The sequence below is a fragment of the Triticum urartu genome, chromosome 6A (assembly GCF_056163025.1).
Source record: "Triticum urartu cultivar PI428250 chromosome 6A, HENAU_Tu73, whole genome shotgun sequence".
NCBI classification, from domain to species: Eukaryota; Viridiplantae; Streptophyta; class Magnoliopsida; order Poales; family Poaceae; genus Triticum; species Triticum urartu.
Window position 1 is genome coordinate 529213784 of NC_141878.1, and position 25261 is coordinate 529239044.

Below are 25261 nucleotides of genomic sequence, written 5' to 3' on the forward strand. Positions count from 1 at the left end.
GATTTGTGTCTCGTGAGGTATTTTTTTCAGAGTTGACTCTCTAATTGAGTTGTAGCTAACATTGTGTCTTTCAGTTTTTCAAATTTTTTGAGAGAGCATGCATTTTATATTCAGAGAGTGTGACTCGGCAGTTAGTATTCAGTGAGGATTATCTTTTTTATTTTTTAGCAGTTTGATATCATATATTTTAGTTTTTTTGTAAGGGCTTCCTCAAGCTATTATGCCTAATGCTTTGTCTGCCCAACTATAAGTGCACCATTAGTGTAGCATATATTTACAAGTAGACTTTACATGCATTCCACCCACTCTGTTTTGTATGCGCACAAGCGAACAACATTGATGTCAAATGTATTCCTGAATAGGGACCAGTAACTCTACAAAATCACTTCAGCTAGCGGACAAACGAGGAGGATCAGTCAATGTTCAGATAGCTTGAAACATCATTTTCAGTAATTTTCAGTAATCTATTTTTTTCATCATAGAGTTGACCATCAGTCAATGTTCAAAGTTTTTCAAATCATGAGTAAATGCTTAGAGAAGATGGCTTCATCTTTTGTTTTTCCTTCCGAGTAGTAGTCTCAGCTTTTTAATAGTTGATGTTTTGGTTTAATTAGTACTGTAGTTTTTCTCAGTGTACACCATAACTTTTTTAACTTAGTTTTTTTATTGTGTGTTTTTTTTAAACAGGAGGTTCCTAGCAAAGTTACTATTCCTGAGGCTTTGGAGTCAAACAACTACAGTCAACAAGATGATTCAGGGGATGATAGCATGAATGAACAAGAGGAGCAAACTATAGTTGATATGATAGAATCAGACGCATCAAACGGCATGCTGATCGATGGCCTGAGAACATTTATAATTGTGCTCAGAACTAGAATAAGCTATTGTTGTCTTTATTTTTTTGTGTTGTTTTTCATAAGTTCGATTCTCTGACAGAAACTTTCCTTTATTTATACAGTTACAGAAAAGACAAGAGAGGAAGCTAGAGAGGAGTGCTTTGAAAGAAAAAGGAAGAAGGTAACTTTGTGCTTTTTGTAGTTTTTTTCATTGTTATCATCTCTAAGCCATAACCAAAAATCTTTTGTAGAAAACAATATGCCTCAGTATTTTTAATGCTTGCTATTTGTTTCATTTCCAGAGGACAAGGGCAGAGAAAGGAAAAGCCAAACGGCACATTAACAAAGAAAGAGCAACTGCTTACAGCAGGTTCAACATTGGATATTTCCCGAAGATTGTTGATGTTGTGTGCAAAAGCAATCACAGGATGGAGGTTGTGAGGGACGGTGGTTTTGGATACTTGCTTGAGCTAGATGATTGTTATGTTCCATGGCCATTCGCACAGTGGGTCGCGGACAACATATCCACAAAAGATGAAGCAATTGTACTTGACGGGAAATCAATTTCTCTCAACACTGAAGAGTATAATTAGTTCTTGGTATACCAGCAGGCGGAACAAAGATCAGAGTGCTAGACGAGGATTGTGGGAAAGCAGAGTTTCTATCACTATTTGGGCTAACAGAACTTCCATCCATAAGTTTCTTCGGGAACAAGCTTATGAAGGAAGAACTGCCTGATGATGTTTATCTTCGCTGCTTCTTGACTGTCGCACTAGCAACCTTCTTGTGTCCCACATCCAACACAAAGCCAAGCACCAAATATTTGGGAGCACTTGTGGATGTGTCAAAGTCAAAAGATCTTGATTGGTGCTCTTTTGTCCATACATGGAATATCTCCTATGTCAAGAAGTACCAAACAGACAAGATGAAGCAGAAACGAATAACAACCACTTTGGGAGGCTGCATTTATCAGCTAGAAGTATGCGCCTTCTTTTTTTTATATGAAACTTTTTGTTAATTTTTTTTATTTATGAGCACTGTGTTCTCACCAAACATTTCTCAAGGTTTCATTTGTTTTTGTTGTTTATTTTGCAGGTTCGGTGTCTAGACTTCAACAATTTTGGATCAATAACAATTCCACCAGCACTACCCAGGATTTGTTTCTGGAAAGGACAAATCATTAAACATTTCAGTGATATGCTAATTGGGAAAGATGGATTGTATGGAGCTCTTCAAGTAAATATCATACTCTGCTATATTTTTTTTCTTCTGTTTTATGTGTATCTTTTGTTTCTTACATCAACTCCTATTTATGTTTGTTTATTGTTTTCCATTTTTTTTGTTAGATAAAATATGAGGCAGAAACTTGTTATGGAGAAACTGACGCTGCATGGGCAAATACCGCCAAGAACTCAAACATCCGAAAAGCTATACAAAGGGTCTTAGGCAACTCTTTTTCAGATAAGGTAAAATGCGTCAGACTTGATTGAGGCAACAACTTCAACAGTCAAATTTAGCTATTTTGGTTTCCCCTTTTTTCTATATTTTTTGATTTGTTTTTGTGGAATCTTTTTCTGCTTGTTAGATCAAAGAAGATATATTCCTCAATTTCCAGGAGCGTGTAAAAGATCAAAACCTGACCACATGTCTGATAGCAAAACAAGTGCTGCTGGATACTTTGAACATTGTCTCTTCTTATTTTAATGGCTCTCAACATACAGAGAAGTTAGAGTCATCCGAGCACTTGTACATGCCATCTGACGAAGATAATGGGTCTGGCAGTACTACTAGAGTTGATTCTAATGGGATTGAAATGGGCAGTGGTATGTTATTACAGCAGTTTTTCTTGTTCTAATTCATGTTGTGTTTTCTATAATAAGACCCCCACTATATTTGTTGCAGATCGAAGATGCAGGAAGAAGAGAATGAAGACGAGTACACAACAGTCAATAACTTCAACAAGTAAGGATGTATTGTTGCAAGATAAAATAAAGGTATTTTTGTTCTTTTTTTAGTCTTTTTAAATCCACATTTTCATGTGCAATTTTCGGTTCATTTTTCTGCACCAAATTATGACTATGACCATGGCCACACCTCCAGCAAAGCACACCTGAAGTTGACACACAAGGAGTCAAAGCAGAATTGCAACTAGTACCGTGGAATGGTCCTATAAATGAGCACAAAGATCAAGATGAAATTGTTAGTTTCATATATAAAACACAAGATCTAACGTTTTTATCCTTTTTCTTAATTTTTTGTTATTTAACATGCAACTCTGTAAACTAATTTGCTAGGAAGTAAATTCTGAAATTGGTAAAGGATGTACACATACAGTTGGACAATCAATGCGTGCTGAATGCATTGCAGTGCAACAAGAAGCCCACAAGGTTATATGTCATGTGTTTCTTTTTTATCAACACATTTTTTTCTTTTTAGCCTGGTGCATACAACTCTGACAACAACCACTTTAACACTTTTTGTTGTGTTGCAGGGAGAAAGCATGAACAAGGTTGGCCCTGCTAAACACAACCAAGACATAAATATGTTGGACGGACATAGCAACATCCTCAAGCGCAGTGTCAATGCTTGTCCTATTGAAATAGAAGCACCACAGAGAAGCACTATCCTGAACTACATGCTATTATCAGCTAGATTGGCAAAAGCAGTGATGAGCACGACACAAGTTAACAATTCAAAGGAAGTATCCACCAGAGGTGTACAGCCAGCATTCACAGGGTTTCAACATAACACAGTTAACAACAATAAAACACAGGCACACTCCATGAGGAATTCATTTGACGTTTGTCTTAGTGTCATCATTCAGAGACGTTGTTCTGTTTGTTCTTTTTTGTATAGACCAACTGAACATGCGTTTCTTCTATGAACATAGCATTGCATAGACACTAGTACCGTGGAGCAACGAAATGAGAAGCAAGCAGTGGTTACTGAATGTGTGGAACATCAAAATAACAATGACAAAGGTGTTTTTCCAGGGAAAAACTTTCACACATTTCAGCCCCACGACAAAATCACTCCTGAGCACGTCTTTCTTTTCTAAAGATTTTTGACTTGCTTGTTTCTTTATTTACTTGTTTTTTTTCATTTGTTTCAGATCAAAACACTGCGAATAATGTCAGCGATTACAAGAAGCGCGTTCAACTTGATATAGATATCAACATGGCACTATCAAACAGTACTGCCTACATTTTTTCATTTTTCTGTTTTTGATCAGACAGTATTTTTTGTCTTTTCTGCATGTTGCTGGCATCAATCCATTTCTCATTGTTTTGTGCCTTTTTTCCTTTTTTTCTTCTTCTTTTACATGACAACGGGATAGACGATAAGCAACAACGTGTCAAAGAGTTCCAAGACACTTTGCATCCATTAGATATTGCAAGGAAAAAGTACTTCTTCGCAGATGATGCGACACCTAGCTGCAGAATTCTTCCAGACCATGATGATTGTGGGAATCAAATAACAGAGCTAGAATTGTGGTGCCCATTAGAGATGAACACGGAAGAATATAATGCTCAAATAGAGGTAATTATTTCTCCATTGCCCCTATTGCCTTTTTTTAGTTGTCATTTTTCTTACACACCCAGTTATATTTCTACAATTGTAGGAAGTAAAGAAAAAATATCCATGCAATACAAGCAAGGATTGCATCGAAGGACACACCCAGCAGGTACCATCTTTTGCCGAGTGCACAAGTTCCTGTAATTCACCTAAAATTTCCTACAACAAATCTCCAACAGTTTTGTTTTTTCATCTTTTTTGTATGTATTTTCATAGGATGAGCAAGAAGTGCAAGGAGATTCCTCCATACAGTGTGCACAGAGACAGCCGGTGTCCACAGGCATTTGCAAGTACAGAGACTTTCTTCCACAGTTTGAAGAAAAGGATGGCATCATCGACTTGGTATGCCTTATTTTCCAAAAAAAATCTTTTCCGTTTTCTCGCTTGCTCTTTTTATGTTTTCTAATGTCCTTAGTTTTTGTTGTGTTTGAATATGAAATACAACAAAACATTTTTTTCAGACATCGCCTGTTGCACGCATGTCAAACACTTGAGACAGAGCAACAACATGCTACTCCCCAATGGGCAAATGGGACAGTGAGAACGCTGAAAGTCCTACACACAAGCACAAGAAGGTATCATCATTATTTTTGTTATGTTCTTATTTCCTCTATTTTCATTTTTTTATAAACTATGCTCTTTTTAAATGTGTGTGATTCTGCCCTCTAAAAGTGTATTTTTTGGTTTCTTTTTGATTTTTTGCTGAACACGTCCTTTCAACATTATTTGCCACTTTGCAGAGATATTCAACAACAGGAATTTTAGGGAAGAGGCTTTTTTCAGATGAGTTTGATGAAAATGATGAACAAAAAGGCACTAAACACCAACCAATCCCTGTAAGTGACTACCTACATGTAAATTTGTTGAACAACTTTCTTTTTTATGTAGCTCTCTTGACACCTTCTTTTGTGCAGCATCATCTTTTTTTGCTGTCACACAAACTAACCATAATTTGTGTGTGCGTATGAATTTTTGTAGGTGTCTCCAGATGTTCAAGTTTTGGGGGAGAGATCATTCAATGGTTCATGCTCTAGTATGGTAAACACGACGGACAATTTATACAACACGAAGCTATCATTAGGCACTTCATCAAGTGGTAAAGAAAATTTGCCTCCAAAGGATAACACACCCAAGCAAGTGGCTCTCCTCACCATATGATCACAACGAGAGAGGACCTCTTTATCCTCATGAGATAGAGCTACATAGGGGCATATTGGCACTAAGCAAAGTTGAACCTCACAGAAGGTTTTTTTTCTACACTCAGATTTCCACTTTTTTCCCGTGATTGAATGGTTTCTAATCTTTTTTGTTGCCTTCACTAACAATACTGGTTCTCAACCACCTGCAGCAAAGTGGTTGTGTTGATGGACAAAACAACCCTTTTCTTGGGACAACTTGGTGATTCATTTGGTGCGACTGGACACGTGGAAGCATATGTTTTCAACGTTTTCTGTCGGATGCTCTTTCGAGAGAATCATCCAAGGAGATCAAAAATGCACTACTTCTTCACTACACTAGGTGTAAGTACAAAGAAATTTCATATCCAAGCATAACCCAACATATTTTCAACAGAGGGTTTTTTTGTACAACACTTTTATTGGACTTCTTGGGTGGAAGATCAATAATTAAATTTCGTTCTTTTTCACAAATCAGGATTATTTTCTTCAAAATTGGAAATCTAAAGAAGGAAGGAGGGAAATGAAGAGAAAAGCACTTAGAAGCTTCAATGGAGCTGGAAAAGCATTGTCTCTACACGAAAGTGATCGTGTATGCTTCATTACACCAAACTATATTATTATTTTTAGTTTTGGGGGTTATATTTATCCTTTTATTTTTAATTTTTTGCAATCAAATTTGTGTGTCCAAAAAATGCAGATCTTCTTTCCGTCAGTACATGCTGAGCACTGGTTCTTGTTCGTTGTTGACATTATAGCAAGAAAGTTTGTCTTCCTAGATTCATATTATGAAGGGAACACACCATTCCACATCGGGATCAGAGATTTGATGGTTAAAACACTTTTTCTAATCTTTTATTTCTTTGTTATTTTTTTAATTAAGTTGGTAATGCAACACCCATTCATTTTTGTGTTCCTAAACATATTCATTTTTCAATTGTCTCTAGATAAACAATTTCATAAAAACATGGGAAGATTCTAATCTGAGAGGAATGGGTTTCATAAAGTTTGGTGTAGAGTACCCAAACATGCCAAAGCAAATAGGAAGGTAAAAACTAGCTATTTCGTGTAAACATAAATTCAGAAGTACTGTTTTTTTCATTTTTATGATTTGATCTTTCTTTAATTTTTTGTTGTTAAATTTTCTGTAAAAAAACAGCGACGCTTGTGGGATTTTTGCTCTTAACTGGATGCAAACTTGGGCTTCGTGAAATCCTCTACAGCGACAGTTCACAATGAACGACGTAGCAGACGCAAGGGTCAGATTTGCTCTTGACATTCTATTTAGTATTCACAACACAGAAGATCAAGGCAAAAAACTCGTCAAGAACTTCGCATGGTAAATTGGTATGTTTTGTACTTCTTCCATTGAAGCATAGTTTTTTTTTCTTTTTTTTAGCAATTTGACTTGTGATACAAAATTGTTTATCTTTTTCTCTTGTCTTCCAATTTCTGTGTATTTTTTGCGTTTGCCACTGTAAACAAAGTTCCTTTTGTTATTGTCTGCCATTTTGAGGTTACTAACTAGTTCTTTTTTTGTACTTCTTCAGAAGGTCAAGCAGCCAACCAACTACAACATTTTCTGTAATGCATGGAGGAATACTACAAGAAGGTCTTTTAGCAAGATGATCAAAAACAATCACAAAAGTCAACATCACAAAGTGTCCGGTGTACATGGAGGAACGATATGATTTTTTTTTTCTTTTGAAAGCGAATCCAAGTTGTATAGCAGTGTCGTAGAAACTGGTCATTAACCAGAAAGCAATTCGGAATATCTCATGTTGTTTTCAGATCAATATCGAAACATCGTTTTTAGAGTGTTCTTTTCTAATTTTTTATTCTTGTAAGTTTGATTATTTTCAGTATCCCTCTTTTTCTAATATTTTTATGTCGTCTGTAGCGGCACTAACGAGAACATTTTTTTGCCCTTGTTCTTTTGTTTCTATCATTTTCCCTCATCATTTCTTTGGTGCAGGATTTCAAAATTCTTTTGCGCACGGAATCTACTTTCTACAGTGTAAGCGAAAGTGGACGAAAAAATTCAAGGAACCTACTGTGTTATGGTCAGTGTTGCTACACCAACAGGAAAGCAATTTTTTCCTGGTTTTTGCCTACCAGTACAACTGAAATTTATAACTTACGCATTTCCTAAAACAGTCTTAAAACAGTAGCAAAAGTGCTATCATCCATGAACAATCATAGTTCCTTCATGTTTTTTGTTCAGTGGCACAACAAACAACCAAAACTTGAGTGAATTTACATTTTTCTAGTCATCACTTGCATATTTTTTGCCTTCTTGAACTTCCAGCACCCAAATTTTCATTTTTCTTTTCTTGCCTTCTTCCTCGGGTTTGCACCAGCTGGTTGCTTGCCTGTAGATGTCCCAGATGAGGCTGCAAATTTTTTTTTCATCAAAATGAATAAAATGAACTACGAGACCTTTCTGTAATGCTGGAAAAACTAGGTAACACCAAAATAGAAAAGTTTTTGATGCGAAAACTAAGGTTTGTTTGCGGCTGACTTTTTCTTTCTGAGCCAAATTGACATCTTCAGTACTTGCAGTACAAGAACTTTTATAATGATCAGGCTTCCCACACCGACTGCATGTGACTTTCTGTTTAGATGCTAAACTTTCCATGAAAGTTTTGTAACGTCCTTTTTGTGGACACCCTTTTGACACTGCAACATCAGGATATTGAAGTTTGTCTCCATAGCCATCAGGATGCGGTGCTGCATCAGTCTCTGTTCTGTCCTTGTCAACATTTGCTTGTTGCGCTTCTGCAAGTTCATCCTCTTTAGTCATCTCATCCAACCTTTGTTGCACCCTTTCACATTCTGCTACAACATACAGATATTTTCTATTTGTTGATGCACCGTCCGAGGCCATCTCATTGAGCCTGTTGGATAGTAGGGTATACCTTAAGTGTTGACTTCCAACAGTTAGTTCCAAAGGAACATTGAAACGGATGTCCCGTATGTCCTCTGTATTTTTGGCCTCCGCCTCTCTATGTAATATTTTTCTGGCAGCACAGACATGTTGATATGAGAAAGGACTCTCAAGACATGGCAACACACAATGCCATCTTTCTGAAATTTCCCACAGATACAACTGAACAACTGTTGCTGCAAGTTCACAATCACAACAAATCTTCGCGTTCTGAAATCCTTTTCAGCTAGCATTGGTGTCTTGTAGACTTCATATTTCACATTTCTCTCAACCTCTTCAACATGCAAATTCAGCACAAACTTTATCTGTTTTTGGAATTTGTAAAATATCTTTTTGTTGTACATTTTTGCAGCTTGTATCTCGAGCTCACTTCGTGCCCAGAATATCGGGGAAGTCGTTCTTGTGATAGAGTCTTGCTCCCTCTCCTTATCTTGTATAGTTTCTGAAATCTTCTGCTACTCTTGGAGGAAGCTGATCACATTGTGAGTTGACGTGATGTTGTCCTTGAAAATGGCGTTGGTGCCTTCACTACGCGCAGTAGAGTGAATGAAGGGGAAGAAGTCCGTCTTGAAATACACAGGGACAAACCTTTTCCTTTTCTTCCATGTGATTTGGAGATACTTCACATGCCCAATGTTGTATTTCTGAATCATCTCTGTCCACAATTGCTCAAACTCAGCCACCGTCAGAGAGTTGTGAATGATGTCACTGAAATCATCATGCAGTGTTTTATTTGCTGCAAAAGTCCTAGTACATTTTTCCTCGGCCTTCTTTTTAATATGAAACAAACATCGCATGTGGCGGATATGCGGGAAAACTAAAGGGATAGCTGTCTTCATCCCAGCATCCTCGTCTGTTATGATTGTGGACGGAGATTTCCCACCCATGCAATGCAAGAATGTCTCAAACAACCATTGAAAGGTGTCAGCTGTTTCATTCTCTATGATAGAGCAAGCAAACAAACAGTTCTGGCCATGTCCTGTGACACCAACAAAGGGAGCAAATGGGAGGTTGTATCTGTTTGTCTTGAATGTTGTGTCGAAGCTGAAGCAGTCTCCATACAGCTCGTACATTTTCCTAGAATACCCGTCAGCCCAGAAAATGCACAAAACTTTACTTGCGTCATCAGAGACTTTAGTTGTTTTGAACGCATAGTAAAATTGTGGATCTTCAGCTTGTCTCTTCCTGAAATATGTGAGCACCTGCATCATTTCTTTTTGATTGCTCTCTTTGCCAATGGTTGTTCTAACATTGCTTACATGCTTTTTGGTGTAAGGAGTGTTCCCGCCTCTCAAGTAACTTAGGATTGCTATTATTTGTCTTGTTGGTAGCTTCACAACATTGAAAGTTCGGATTATGAGTTTCTCCTCCTCTGTCATGTAGTTATGAGAACGAAGGTATTTCACTTCTGTGTGAGGACTCAAATCATGGTTGTGCTGTAGGTTTATGGTTGTTATCACCCACTTCTCATCCTTCTTGGTGAGAATGAGCTGAGCTTTACACCCTGTTATTGCAATGGTGTTTGTTTTTTTCTTCCTTGCGTTGCGATAGGGCTCTTGTCCTGTCTTCTATTGCCTTGTGTCATGTCGTTTCTTCTTCCTATTCTCTTGTTCTTCTTCATCAATCACTCTTCCTGGCCGATTGCACTTGAAAGTTACCCGAGTTGCTGCACTGCCTCCTTGTTTCTTGCCACAATAGCGAGATGCTTTGATCACAGAAAAACCAGCAATTGAGGCATACTCATTGTAAAAGTTGTAAGCTGCATCATCCGTATCAAAGACCATGTCCACATGGGGTACGTGATGGCTGCGCACTTCTTGGATAGCACTCTGAGCAGCTTCTATACTATCATTTTCAAGGAATATTAGTATATCTTCCTGTGTTAATTTTTGAACTTCGCCAGCTGCACCATTGTTCTCTTGTTCTCCAGCAGTTGTAACAGTAATGTCAGAGGCTTTTTGCAACAACGCTGGAGAAAGATCATCCTCGGAATCAGAATCATTGTCAGAAGCAATCTCATTTGACACCATAGAGCCGTTTTTGTTTCCTCCTGCTTCTGTCTGCATTTCATTGTCCCAGTTCAAATCATTCAAGCTTTCTGAAAAATGGTTGTCAACAAAAGGTTCAAGCTCTATATCATGCTGGTCATCAACTTGAGATGTATGCTGAGCTCCACCCCCACTGTGTGCTTGGAATGGATCTTCTGAAGATCTACTGTATCGCCCAGTTATCATGTACATATCGTTCTGTAGAGAGTTTTTTTTATAGTTATACACAGCAGTCAAACAATTTTTATTCAGGGGACATAGACACAAGTTTAAGCAGGAAAAAAACATACCTCAGTACGAACAAGGCGATCTTCTTGCGATTGTGAGGATGCATATCTAGCACCCTGAAAATTAAAACAGCTCTAGTTAGTTCTATTTGTTTGATGTTTTTTTCTTTTGGGTTTATTTTTGTAAGTTAATACAATTTTTTATCTACGACAAACAAACAGGAGTATGTTAGTAGAGAACCTCTTCTTTAGCAGCAAGTAGGAGTTGCATGTATGACATGGGGGCTTCATAAGCGACTTTGTTTGCCTGCATCATTATTTTTTGCCAATTTTCTTGTAAAACAATAGTAGTAGAATTTCTATTTTTTTCTTCCATTTTCTCTAAACGGTAAACACTTACAGGGGGTTGGAGCGCAGTAGACGCTTGGTTGGACTCACCCACTGAAGTATGTGCACCCAGGTTCACAGGAAAGTTTGCCTGCACAAAGAAGTTTTAACATTCACAGGAATGTCTACTGACAATTTCAAAAGCAAATGTTTTTTTCCAAAGAGCCTAGAAATACCTGTGTATTGCCTTGACTATTGAAGATACCATACATAGTTGCACTCACTAGAATATTCAGGGCATTCCCTTGTGTTCTGTTAATAGAAGCATGAGGAAGCATCTAATTTTGCATCCAGGGGTGTGTATGATGCAGCCCTTGGTTCCAAGCACCAGAATTCAGCCACTGTTGCTGCTGGCTATTTCCCCCACCCCTGTGTTTTTTATGTTTTCCACATAATAGTACAAAAGATCAGACATCAAATTTCTGTAACCAAATAACCAGAATAGTACAAGCAAGATTCAGATGTTCATTAAAATTTCATTTGCTTTTTTTTGTAGGCACTAACCTGAGAACCAAATAGAGAAGCTCCATAAGCATCAAGAACAGCTGCAATCAATGTCAAGAGTTTCTTTGTCAGGTATATGAAGGATGCAACACCTAGGAAGAAAGCTTCATGTTTTTTTACGAATTTGCAGCTATGGGGGTTGTTCTGTATGTTTATTATTCACTTTGTTTTTTCCCTTTTTGTGTTTTCACAATAGAATACTGAAGAATAAAAGGGCAAGATAATACAAGAACAGAGACAAGAATCCTAGATCTGGAGAGGGGAGAGGCGTGCATACCCTGGTGAGTGCTTTGTGCCCTCTTATCTCTTCCTGCATCCATGTTTTCTTTCTCTTCTCTCTCTCCTCCTTGCCTTCTTCGAGCATATAAGCTCCCTTCCTCTGATCACATTGCCATTATGGAGGGGAAAGGTGTGTGCCCTGGCGGCTGGGGCTGGAGGAGGAAGGAGGAGGAGTGGGTGTGTTGGGGGTGAGGGTTTGTGATTTTCGTGGATGGGGGCTGGGGCATGTGCTGCGATCAGGAGAAGAACAGGGAGGAATAAAAAGCAATGTAGCTTTTTTGCTCCTGTATAGCGGGGCCCGGGCTTTTCTCTTGTCTTTTTCTTCTTTTTTTGTAAAGTATAAACAACCTTTTAGTCAAAAAAGCCCAACAAGGACAATCAAAACAAACAACCCAAAAAGGTCCACAACCCATAAACAACAATAGAGCAAAGGGCCTGGATTGGATTCGGCCCAATTGGGCTCTGTGCGGGGGAGAAAGGAGCCTGGCTCGGGCCTGCCAGGTGATCGGGCTGAGACAAATAGCGGACGACGTCATCACCACGTCATTTGACTGAGACCAATCTATTTCTCAGTCGAATGAGTTCCAGGCGCTCCCTATTGCAGATCAATGGTCCCATGCACAAGGATGATGCGAACTATTATCGGTAACGCACAAACTTACTCCTACATGATTTATTGTTAGTATTTTCTTTTACCAGGAAATTTCATATGTTGAGATCCTAAACCCTCTTGAACACAATTTTCATATTTGTGTTGACCATGCTTACTATAAATGTATTGTTTGAAATGTTTCTTAGATAAACCAGTACGAGAGACATTATTAAAAATATATTGCAATATCACATGTCTGTCTGGAAACATGCGAGTTACCATGAAGATGAGTAGATAAGAAGATTTCCTATGAAACGATGTTCCTGATTGAAACAACTTATCTTTGTTACTGTGAACGTATTAACAATTTCTTTTTGCAACAAACTTCTATTGAAATCCTTCTCTTTATGTGTATTGTTTTGCCTCAAGTACCTTTGCTATGGTTTTGTACCATACCGGCGACCCAGCAAGACCAATTGTGCAGCAACACAGAGAGCGTAACATAAATGAGTGATGCCTTGGTCTATACCGTCCAGATAGAGGCATGTACTTTGACTAAGTTTACTTGTGCTTGTTCTTCGTAACGGCGGTCGATTCATGTTGCCATAAAATGAACATAGTGTGTCCAGCCAGTTTTGGGAACCTTCTAGAAGGTTCCCTGAACCGGGTTTTTTCCTGTATCGTTTTTTTCGGCTTTCTATTTTTTTATTTCGTTTTTTTTCTTTTCTGTTTCTTTTCTTTTTTTAGTTTCTGTTTCTTTTCTTTATGTTTTTTTTCAAAATTTCACAACTTTGCAAAATTTGTTCGCAAATTTAAGAAAAACAATTGTTCGTGAGTTTCAATATAAATGTTCCTATTTTTTAAAAAATTGTCCATGTTTTCAAATTTTGTTTCCATTCAAAAAAGCTTTAGGAATTTCAAAAAGGGTTCCAGCTTTTCCAAATTTGTTCAGAAATTTATAAAATGTTCATGTTTTCAAATTTCGTTCACAAATTTAAAAAATGTTCATAAATTCCGTAAATTGGTTTGGGAGTTTCAAAAAATGTTCCTATTCCAAAATTTGTTCGCAACTTTCAAAAAATGTTCATATTTACAAGTTTTGTTCAGAGTTTAGAAAAATGTTCCGTTTACAAAATTGTTTGCAATTTTAAAAAATGTTCGTTTTTCCAAATTTTGTTCTGGAGTTTCAAAAAATGTTCGCGTGTAAAAGTTGTTCGTGTTTCCAAATTTTGTTTTGAAATTTGAAAAATTGTTCCTATTCAGTTTTTTGGGTAGTTCAAAAAAATGTTTCCGTTCTAAAAAAATATTTCCGCGTCTCCAAAATTTGATTATGTGTTGAAAAATGTTTGAGTTTTCTCAAAATTTGTAAAAAAAAAAAAAGAGTGAATTCCCGTTTTTACCCTTTATTTTTGACATTTTTGACACTCATTACCCCATTTAGCAAGATTTCATCTATTTTACCCCATTTAGCAAAAGTATTACCATAATTTACCCTGTTTAATATTTTCTAAGCATTCTAACCGGTGGGTCATAATTGTCAGGTCTAACTGGCATGCCATGTCGTTGGTTTTTCCTGCTTATTTTTCTCACTGTTGAATCGGGCCTCGCAGGACACTTCTTCTCTCGACCGGCTCGGCACGATGGAGGTCACTCACATCATGTCAAACGCACAACGCCCGCCTCGCGCCACGCTCGCCTCCAATCAGTTCTAGCTTGTGTTGCCTGCCACCAATCGATTGCATTGCCTTCTGACCGAACGCACCCGTCAGGCTCGCTCGAACCTAGGGTTAGGTATTGTCAGGCATCGGCGACGCCGGCAGTGGTGGGTGTTGATGGGCCGTTCGTGCGATTTCATACCTCCACGAGCAGGGCCGTATGGGCCGCGACATCAAGGTAGGAAATGACCCCGTGGATTCCGATGGCTCCATCTAGCTCGCCGACATCGGGCTGGGCACGTCCATGTACGTGACCCGCTGCACTCAGTTCTTCTTCTTACTTTGGCGAGGGACCCATTATTGGTTTTGAAACGCTAGCTAGATCGATTCACGAGGACCAAACGTGCAAGCTAGCTAGATAAGGAAGCCAGCACAGGTGGATCGATTCACCAGGACCAAACGCGTACGTGAACTAGCGCTACATCCGATCGGTCGAAGAACAACTGCGTAACTTGGCGATCGATGAAAGAAACTCTGATCGATAGATTGCAACAGGCTAGTCTCGAGCCTCACATTTCTATTGCTTTGATCTGGTGATATTAGAACGTGGTGAGCCCTAGCCAAACTAAGCCTATACGTATCCTATATGTGAGGACTGCCTCCTGCCCTAGTCGGACATGGACAACGTGGTTTATTCCAATAACCATCAGGCTGTGCTCAGATGATGGTGGGTCTGTGATGACGGTGCGATCATATCGGGCCTAGCCGGTCGGGAGAAGCTAGGAGGACCCGTTCAACAGAGAGAAAAATAGTCAGGAAAAAATCATCAATATGCCATGCCAACTAGACCTGACAATTGGGACCAGCCAGTCAGAACGGATACAAAATTTTAAACAGAGTAAATTATGGGAAAACTTTTGCTAAATGGGGTAAAACGGATCAAATCTGGCTAAATGGTGTAATTAGTGACACAAATGTCAAGATAGGGGGTAAAAACTTGAATTCACTCTAAAAAAACTAATAATATTCGCGCTTGATAAAACATTCAAGTTTTGTTTTTGAAAAAAATAGCTTTGTGTTCGAATTTTTGAAAGACGTTCGGATCGGCGTTTGAGTTTTCTGAAGGTTTTGCAATGTTCCGTGATCAAGAAAGCTAACTAGCTCAACTGGTTCGAATCGTATGCTCGGAAGCAGCGGGTCCAGCATGATCTACTGTTCACGAGATAGATGGGCCGGACAGGTTTATCGATCCCGATCCCGCCGTAAGCGACCGTCGACTGCTTGACGCAGAGAGCATCACATAGGAGCTCGAGAGTATACATGGCCAAACGGGCCGGTCTTGTCGGGCCGGCACGATAGCCCGCGTGCCAGGCCCGTCATGGGCCGGCACGGCACGTGACTTAGTGGGCCGTGCATGGCATGTGGCCCGGCTAGGGCCGTGCCTGGGCTGCCTTGCCTGGCACGGCACGACTAGCCAGCGGGCACAAGCGCCTTGTACGATCGACATGCAAGACTAGCGACCGAGGGATTTTTGTCTAAAAAAAGACTAGGGAGCGATGGGAGGAGCGCCTCGTACGATTCAATCGATTAAAAAAATCATGCGCTAGTGCGCTACTGCTACGAGACAACGAGCATCCTCACCCGTGCGCGAACGACGCTGCTACAATCGTGCCTCCACGCGTGCCCAATCGAAACCCCTATGGGGTAAGCAATATCTATTGGTTGGAAATCACAACAAAAAGGGAGAACACGAACCATCGGAATCCATGGTGATCTCTGGACAGGGTTCGATCCACTCCCTCGCCCTTCGATTAGGGTTCCAATCGAAATGAGAGAGATGAAGAGGAAACGAAGAAGAAGCCGCTACGGGGAATCAATCAAAACAGAGACTCTCCGGCAAAGAAAAACTTGCTTGCTCGTTGCTCACGAAGGAAAAGGGGAAGAAGAAACATAGGAGGAAGTAGGGTGCTCAGGTAATGCGAGGAAAACAAGCCACCGAAAACGATAGCCACCATTGTGGGAGCAGCAGGGGAAGGGGGGGTATGCGCTCGATTGTGGAAGCAGCTAAATTGGTATAAGATTTGGCGTCCTTGAGACCGTTCCCTCGGGAAATCCTATTCGCCGCTCGCTGCGGCGAACTGTCGAGCGATCGCACAGAGTAGCGCAGCGAGCGACCGACATGGGCCGGCCCACTTATACATAGTGCGTCCAACCGGTTTTGGGAACCTTCTAGAAGGTTCCCTGAACCGGGTTTTTTCCTGTATCGTTTTTTTCTGGTTCTTTTCATCTTTCTATTTTTTTGTTTTTCTTCTTTTCCGCTTATTTTCTTTTTTTAGTTTCTGTTTCTTTTCCTTATATTTTTTTTCAAAATTTCACAACTTTGCAAAATTTGTTCGCAAATTTAAGAAAAATGTTTTTTTCAATCTTTATTCATGAGTTTCAATATAAATGTTCCTATTTTTTAAAATTGTCCATGTTTTCAAAATTTGTTTCCATTCAAAAAATGTTTAGGAATTTCAAAAAGTGTTCCAGCTTTCAAAATTTGTTCAGAAATTTATAAAATGTTCATGTTTTCAAATTTTGTTCACAAATTTAAAAAATGTTCGTAAATTCCATAAATTTGTTTGGGAGTTTGAAAAAATGTTCCCATCCCAAAATTTGTTCGCAAATTTCAAAAACTGTTCATATTTACAAGTTTTGTTCGGAGTTTTGAAAAATGTTCTGTTTCCAAAATTGTTTGCAAATTTTAAAAAATGTTTGTTTTTTCAAATTTTTTTCTGGAGTTTCAAAAATTGTTCGCGTGCAAAAGTTGTTCGTGTTTCCAAATTTTGTTTTGAAATTTGAAAATTGTTCATGTTCAGTTTTTTGGGTAGTTTAAAAAATGTTTCCGTTCTAAAAAATATTTTCGCGTCTCCAAAATTCGATTGTGTGTTGAAAAATATTTAAGTTTTCTCAAAATTTGTAAAAAAAACTAATAATGTTCGCGTTTGATAAACCATTCACGTTTTGTTTTTGAAAAAAGAAGTTTTGTGTTCAAATTTTTGAAAGACGTTCGGATCGGCGTTTGAGTTTTCTTAAGGTTTTGCAATGTTCTGTGATCAAGAAAGCTAACTAGCTCAACTGGTTCGAATCGTATGCTCGGAAGCAGCGGGTCCAGCCTGATCTACTGTTCACGAGATAGATGGGCCGGCCCAGTCTATCGATCCCGATCCCGCCGTAAGCAACGGTCGACTGCTTGACGCAGAGATTCTAAAAAAAAAAAGACTGCTTGACGCAGAGAGCATCACATAGGAGCTCGAGATCGAGAGGGTTGCGGCTCCAGAAGAGGCATGCTTTGGGGGCCTCCGGCCATATGGGCCATACCAGACTCTGATGTAAACAACAAACAATGACAAATTTCAGATAAACGTCAACCATGCTGCTGCTGATGATGATTCATTTAACGAGAACGCAGTTCATGTGTGCACTCAACATCTCATCTGTACACTATTTATGTCTATTCGGCTCTTAGCTGATGAAAAGAAACTTGGTATTGTGAAACCACCAAAAGCTCCTACTTACAAGACAAAGCCTCTTTTCTCAATTTACCAACATACTTCAAGACACACTTGCTTATACTCTTGAAGTTATTATAATCCTGATGTATTACCAAATGTATTTTTCATAAAAGAAAACAACAAGTAAAAACTGGAAAATAGAAAAAGAAATGCAACAACGCACCACACACTAGCTAGGACTACACGGCACCAAACAAACAGCAATGTACTACATGGCAGCAGAATGCACAGACTATTTAATGTGTCTTGAAGTATACACATGTATCACAATTGTACCCACGAATAACCAATCCATCCTACAGGCACGGTTCAGAGGATATATACACATGTATCCATGCCGGTTTAAGAGAAGCTATATATAGGTCCATGAGTATGCACCTAGTATGGAAAAAAACAGCCAAACCAAGATGATGAAGATGTCCAAGTCTATGCAGACCAACCAACATGTTGGCCAGGACCATCTCAAACTCGAAGTACAAGGCCCTATTAATAGTGGCCCGCGTAAAGCGCATTCCATTAATATCTCGCCTTGACACCAACCCCTCGAGGGTGTGGCTTGGCACGTTACGATTATAGTCCAAGGGCTCCAGAATCGGGTTGCTCTGGAACCTGAGACCATTCGGATCATACCTCCCTCTGATGAAAACAAAAAACCATAGGAAAATGTCAGAATAAGGATAAACATATTGCTGGTGATGATTCATTTAAAGAGATGAGTGCACAAAAGAGCATCACACTCAACATCTAATTTGTACACTATTCAGCTCATGATGAAAATAAACCTGGCATTGGGAAACAACCACATGCTCCTACTTAATAAAAGACTCAAAGCCCCTATTTTCTCAATTTAACAACATACTTCAAGATGGCTTGCTTCTACTCTTGAGCAAGTTGCAATTTGGGGCTGTGTAGAGTTGCAACAAACCCTTTAATCTAAATTTCTTCATTGACAAAACAGGGCACCTGAGGACTTCAGTCATTAGCATTAGTTTTACTCCATCCGTCCCAAATTACTTGTCTTAGATTTGTCTAGATATGGATGTATCTAACACTAAAACGTGTCCAGATACATCCAAATCTAAGAGAAGTAATTTGGGACAGAGATTGTACAAATTACTTGTCTTAGATTTGTCTAGATATGGTTGTATCTAACACTAGAAGTTATCTAGATACATCTCTATCTAGAGAAATCTAAGACAATTAATTCGGGACAGAGCTTGTACAAATTAAGAAAGGCCAGCACATTAATCTATGCAAGGCTCCATATTACTTACTTGTTGAAGAACTGCTGGAGGTATCTATTTGAATTGCGGACATTCACAGACCAGTCGCCCACTGGCTCCAAACCTCTGAGAACATAGCGAAACCCTTCTCTGTCAGCATACCTCAGCACATCCATGATGAACTGATATTCAATTGTAAACAGGAAACCCCTGTACTCTATCGGTACCAGACAGCTGTGATACTGGATTGGGACCTTCATTCGTATCGGGTCAGGCAATAACATCAGATTGATCAAATGCTTGACCTCCCTTGGCAGTACAGAAGGTTTGCCAGCCCTCCCCCCTTGATCCGGCTGATAAATGATCATGTCCCGAATTAGGAGACCCATGGAGTTCACGTTCTGGCACATCTGAGCACGAGTCCGATCAGGTGACTCCTGAATGCGGGAAGAGAAGAATGGCCTTTCTGATTGCAGGCATACCATTATATGCACTCGCCTTATTTGCCTAAAACAGCGGACAGGGATCTCCTCGAACAGGAGCTCGATAAGCCTAAAGATTAGCCGTTGCGACTGGGGCGACAGGAAGGGCCTAGGTTGCCTTTGCCCCGTATGGCCAGGCGTGGTAGTTCTCAGAAGAATGGGGGACATATCCTGGATGAAGACCGGCAGGGATACGGATTCGCCTTGCTCCATCCCTTTGATGGGTACCTGCATATATGAATGTTATATTCAGTAATGAGATTGGAACCAGTCTCATGTTTCTTGTTTGTAAAAACAACTAGGCTTCCAACTGCAGGTAAGAAACCCTTAAGATAACAAAACTACTCGGCATCAACTTTATTTTTCTGTATTACTGACCATGGTAATCGACTTCAGTTTGTGGCGACATCCTTTTGAGGATAACTTGTAAAAATAATGCTTGCAGTACAGAAGTACACCCTCTATCCCTAAATATAAGACATTTTGGAAGTTCAATTTAAACTACCAAAAGGTCTTACATTTAGAAACAGAGGCAGTACTGATAATAGCTATGACTGGTGTTGGTAAAATTTAAAACCTTCTGATGCTTGACAGGTGTAAATAAATGGTGTGATTAAGTTCTACTCTTGATGATGCTTCCTTTCAGTTGATCTACGTTTGATCAATGACACTGCTGGTATATATATTCAAGGGAGACTAGCAGGCAATCTTAAGATAAAAGCTTCATGGTTGGCGATTCTCGCTATCAGTTCATCAATATCTATGATACTGCTCCTCTAGAAGGGTAGGGGTGTTAAAGTTTCAGCGATTGATTAGTTAAAGATTCTTTCGTAGAAGAAAAGAATAAGTAAGAACTGTAAATAAATTAGAAAAAAGAAATTACCTGCAGAACAATGGGCACCGAGGTTAGTAGCGGTTGAAAATTGATCTCCGGGCAGAATGGAAAGAGGAGAAAGATAATTCCCGTCCGGCGGGTGGATAGATGTTGGAGCGGCCGGCAATCGACGCGCCCTGAGTTGAAATCTTCCCGCCGACGCCTCCCCCGTGCGCTTGATCCATGTTGCCGCCGCCGGCGAGCGGCAGCCTCGGACTTCATGGAGGATCCACTCGCGCCCCAGGAGGGCGTGGGACGGGCCTCGCCCGTAGAACGGATGGCCTTGCCGCCGGCGAGCACCACGCGCGCCCCGGGAGGCGGGCGCGGGTTCTCGCCGGCGGCCTCTTGGTCTTGATCCGGGAGATGTAGAGCGCGGCGGAGGTAGGTACCTTGGAGGATCTCCTTCTTCGGATCTTCGGGCGGCCTTCTTCTCCGGTTGGCCTTCTTCTCCGATTGGCCTGCTGCCGGCGGTGTGGTGGCGGCGGCTCGGATCTAGGGTTCTGAATCAGGGCAAGGGGAACGCCTAACTTGACTTATGTGCGGAAGCGTGCGGCTGGATGCCTCCCGAATATATTGGGCCTCTGCTGGGTTGGCCCATTAGAGCAGGAAACAGCTCTATTCCCCTCCTTTTTTTTGTTTTTTTAGGGTTTTTCACAAGTACTCCCTCCGTTCAGAAATATTTGTCGAAAAAATAGATGGACGGAGGGAGCGTAAAAAAACATATTTATATTAGTCCTTATCCTTATCCTTATCCTTATCTAATATTAAAGGGAGGATTGTTTCTCCAGGTTCTTTCCTTTACGGTAATTTTTTGTTCGTCCCAGGTGTTTCCTCGTGCGGGCGTTTTCTCGTTCTCCTGATTCATTTCAGTCAAAAATAAAATAAAATCACAGGACGCGCAGGGCCACAATCGGCCGGCCCATTAGCGTACCAACAGCCCGCGCCAGTAAAAACAATGCGCGGTCAGGAACCAAACCCAGTCGCTCACGCTAGAGGGCTCAGAATGCTAGCCACTAGAATCAACAGGACTTGATGTTTAATTAGCAACATGGACTTTAAAATTAAGCTCAGAGTCGCGCCAGGATACTGACAGGAAAATATTTTTTTAAAATGAATATATTTTAGGACGTGAAAAATTTGCATAGTTGTTAATAAAAAATTAAGGTCGAACATTTCTTTAAAAAAATAACAATATTTCTCTCTCTTTTTGAAACCTGGGTATTTTTTTAAACTATTTTTAAAATTAGGAGGTACTGTTGTGATTATTTTTCTAATTTGCACACATTTCAAAAACATAAAAAAATAAACTTTAAATTTGAAAAGGCTAACATTTTCTTGAAACACGATTTTTTTTACACTGAGAGGTACCATACCTAAATTGTTTTAATCTATGCCTATTAATAAAACTAGGCAAAATTTTGAAATATGCCCACCTCATGCATTGTTTTAGTTCAATTTATTAAACTAGGGATATGGAAGGAATCTTTTTCTCATTCGCGTCTTCACGTATGACCGGTCTCGCTCGGTCCAGTGACTCCCATCAAAATGCATGAGGAGTCCAGCTAAGGTTTCATGCTTTATCCAACACAAACTACTCAATTTACATGACGACATCGACATATATTATGGGTGATGCTTTTCCCTATTATACTAGTAAATGCGCACGTGCTACGCACGTTAATATTTAGGCAATATATTAATTGCACACGGTTATTAGGTATGCTATTATTTGTGTGTTAATTCTGTGATATTTGGTATGATATTAATTGCACGTTAAACGCGTTTAACGCTCGTCATTGGAGCAGTCTAGGTCGTCGAATTGACTTAGTTCAATGGCCAAGATCAGTTGGATCTGCCTCTTTGGGTCTTTTTATATTGGTATAGATGAGCTAGATGATTAAATAAAATGTTCAACGCTCTTGATCTTCGCCGAACACAAAGGCCGCTCAACAATCCAGCTATTGGACCTGGCCAACCTTGATTAGTGACAACTGGTACTGCGACCACCGGCGACGATGACGGCAAAGACCACAAGCGGAAACATATGTCTGGAGGATGTCGGCCTAAGGATGAGGTATTAGTCATATTTATTATGTTATGGGTATGAGGGTGAGGTCTTTAGCCATGCTCAGTGAGTAAGGGCGTGTGAGGATTGTTTTCTCCCGTTGCAACGCACGGGCATGTTTGCTAGTATTATAATATATACATTAATTAAGTAGCAAAAACCAATAGGGAAACCCAAAAAAAAAGAGCCATTATGGGAAAGAATGACATAACTTTACCTCTACATGTATCAAATGTTCATCTCCCGTGTGTTGCAACTGGAGAATAAACCCAATTTCTATGAATCATTGTTGGCCGAGTCGAGAAATTGTCTCGTGGGATAGTCAATACCTAATTTAGCAATAATTGAGCCTAACATCGAAGGGAAGTTTATGAATGAGTTGATGTTTAGACATTTCATCAAACATCCGAAAGAAAACAAGCAAATATGAATCAACTGTCTTCAAATAAATTTATGTCTCCTTTTTTACTAACGCTAGATATATTACTGTTCAGGTTGAGCCTAACTTCCAATACCTATCTTTCGAACATTGAACATCGAGCTATCCTCCACAATTTGTACTTAAAAGTTCTAGGATAGGGCTGGAACTTTTTGGTGATTTTTTTGGAACAAAAGAGACCCCCGAAACCAGAAGATCCACAAGGACGCGACAAAGCTCAGGGTGTGCCCCCCCGATACGTCTCCAACGTATTTATAATTTTTGATTGTTCCATGCTATTATATTATCTGTTTTGGATGTTTAATGGGCTTTATTATGCACTTTTATATTATTTTTGGGACTAACCTATTAACCAAAGGCCCAGTGCAAATTGCTTTTTTTTTGCCTATTTCAGTGTTTCGCAGAAAAGGAATATCAAACGGAATCCAAACGTAATGAAACCTTCGCGAGGATCTTTTTTGGAACAAATGCAATGCAGGAGACTTGGAGTGGAGGTCAAGAAAGCCACGAGGTAGGGCGGCGCGCCCAGGGGGCAAGCGCGCCCCCCACCCTTGTGGGCCCCTCATAGCTCCACCGACCTACTTCTTTTGCCTATATATACTCTTATACCCTGAAAACATCCAAGGGAGCCACGAAACCACTTTTCCACTGCCGCAACCTTCTATACCCGTGAGATCCCATCTGGGGACCTTTTCCGGCGATCTGCCGGAGGGGGATTCGATCACGGAGGGCTTCTATATCAACACCATAGCCTCTCCGATGATGTGTGAGTAGTTCACCACAGACCTTTGGGTCCATAGTTATTAGTTAGATGGCTTCTTCTCTCTCTCTTTGGTTCTCAATACAAAGTTCTCCTCGATGTTCTTGGAGATCTATTCGATGTAATACTTTTTGCGGTGTGTTTGCCGAGATCCGATGAATTGTGGGCTTATGATCAAGTTTATCTATGAAGAATATTTGATTCTTTTCTGAATTCTTATTCTTGATTTGATATCTTTGCAAGTATCTTCGAATTATCAGTTTGGTTTGGCCTACTAGATTGATCTTTCTTGCAATTGGAGAAGTGCTTAGCTTTGGGTTCAATCTTGTGGTGTCCTTTCCCAGTGACAGTAGGGGCAGCAAGGCACGTATTGTATTATTGCCATCGAGGATAAAAAGATGGGGTTTATATTTGATTGCTTGAGTTTATCCCTCTACATCATGTCATCTCGCCTAATGCGTTACTCTGTTCTTATGAACTTAATACTCTAGATGCATGCTGGATAGCGGTCGATGTGTGGAGTAATAGTAGTAGATGTAGAATCGTTTCGGTCTACTTGACACGGACGTGATGCCTATGTTTATGATCATGCCTAGACATTCTCATAACTATGCACTTTTCTATCAATTGCTCGGCAGTAATTTGTTCACGCACCGTAATTTATGCTATCTTGTGAGAAGCCACTAGTGAAACCTATGGCCCCCGGTGAGGGAGTCCTTGACTAAGGGGTCCTCGGGTGTCCGATCTATTGGATATGGGCCGGACTAATGGGCCGTAAAGATACGAAGACCAAAGACTCTACCTGTGTCCGAATAGGACTCTCCTTGGCGTGGAAGGCAATCTTGGCGATCAACTATGAAGATTCCTTTCTCTGTAACCGACCTTGTGTAAACCCTAGATCCCTCCCGTGTCTATATAAACCGAGGCGCTAGGTCCGTAGATAGGCCATATAATCATAATCATAGCCAGACTAGACTTTCAGGGTTTAGCCATTACGTGAAGGAAATATGCCCTAGAGGCAATAATAAAGTTATCATTTATTTCCTTATATCATGATAATTGTTTATTATTCATGCTAGAATTGTATTAACCGGAAACATAATACATGTGTGAATACATAGACAAACAGAATGTCACTAGTATGCCTCTACTTGACTAGCTTGTTGATCAAAGATGGTTATGTTTCCTAGCCATAAACATGAGTTGTCATTTGATTAACGGGATCACATCATTAGGAGAATGATGTGATTGACATGACCCATTCCGTTAGCTTAGCACCCGATCGTTTAGTATGTTGCTATTGCTTTCTTCATGACTTATACATGTTCCTATGACTATGAGATTATGCAACTCCCGTTTACCGGAGGAACACTTTGTGTGCTACCAAACGTCACAACGTAACTGGGTGATTATAAAGGTGCTCTACAGGTGTCTCCAAAGGTACTTGTTGGGTTGCCGTATTTCGAGATTAGGATTTGTCACTCCGATTGTCGGAGAGGTATCTCTGGGCCCTCTCGGTAATGCACATCACTTAAGCCTTGCAAGCATTGCAACTAATGAGTTAGTTGCGGGATGATGTATTACAGAACGAGTAAAGAGACTTTCCGGTAACGAGATTGAACTAGGTATTGAGAT

The 25261-nt window shown here is 39.9% G+C and overlaps 2 protein-coding genes and 1 pseudogene across 3 annotated transcripts; 1 reads left to right on the forward strand and 2 right to left on the reverse strand.

Annotated features, from left to right (window-relative positions):
- Window positions 1-1201: 1201 nt before the first annotated feature.
- Window positions 1202-5570, forward strand: LOC147966083 (uncharacterized). The gene is made up of 15 exons (XM_087530711.1): window positions 1202-1815; window positions 1932-2072; window positions 2183-2302; window positions 2422-2659; window positions 2739-2830; window positions 2937-3035; window positions 3131-3223; window positions 3328-3609; window positions 3727-3817; window positions 3949-4029; window positions 4318-4376; window positions 4459-4521; window positions 4629-4754; window positions 5153-5248; window positions 5391-5570. The coding sequence occupies exons 1-15, from the start codon at window positions 1555-1557 to the stop codon at window positions 5568-5570; spliced, it is 2022 nt and encodes a 673-aa protein (XP_087386837.1). The 5' UTR covers window positions 1202-1554.
- A 2283-nt stretch (window positions 5571-7853) lies between these two features.
- LOC125516890 (protein FAR1-RELATED SEQUENCE 5-like) lies at window positions 7854-11474 on the reverse strand (annotated as a pseudogene).
- Window positions 11475-17979: 6505 nt separating this feature from the next.
- Window positions 17980-20887, reverse strand: LOC125514676 (uncharacterized). Of its 2 annotated transcripts, none has more exons than XM_048680017.2 (3): window positions 20372-20886; window positions 19058-19716; window positions 17980-18419 (listed from the first exon to the last, which is right to left on the reverse strand). In XM_048680017.2, exons 1-3 carry the CDS (start codon window positions 20582-20584, stop codon window positions 18080-18082), a joined length of 1212 nt encoding a protein of 403 aa, XP_048535974.2. In that variant the 5' UTR covers window positions 20585-20886; the 3' UTR covers window positions 17980-18079. The 2 variants fall into 2 exon arrangements, with proteins under 2 accessions (XP_048535974.2, XP_087384751.1); XM_087528625.1 differs by lacking the exon at window positions 17980-18419 and adding an exon at window positions 18494-18746 and having other exon boundaries at window positions 20372-20887.
- Window positions 20888-25261: the final 4374 nt, after the last annotated feature.

Bases quoted from the DNA above. Each gene is read 5' to 3' on its own strand.
- LOC147966083 (XM_087530711.1), top strand. From the start codon at position 1,555: ATGAAGGAAGAACTGCCTGATGATGTTTATCTTCGCTGCTTCTTGACT. The intron at 2,303-2,421 runs GTAAAATGCGTC...TCTGCTTGTTAG, and splicing joins GCAACTCTTTTTCAGATAAG to ATCAAAGAAGATATATTCCT. The intron at 4,522-4,628 runs GTACCATCTTTT...GTATTTTCATAG, and splicing joins TCGAAGGACACACCCAGCAG to GATGAGCAAGAAGTGCAAGG.
- LOC125514676 (XM_048680017.2), bottom strand. From the start codon at position 20,584: ATGAAGTCCGAGGCTGCCGCTCGCCGGCGGCGGCAACATGGATCAAGC. The intron at 19,717-20,371 runs GTAATTTCTTTT...TCATATATGCAG, and splicing joins CGGTGCCCATTGTTCTGCAG to GTACCCATCAAAGGGATGGA. The intron at 18,420-19,057 runs GTAAGTAATATG...TGTTTTCATCAG, and splicing joins CTCCAGCAGTTCTTCAACAA to AGGGAGGTATGATCCGAATG.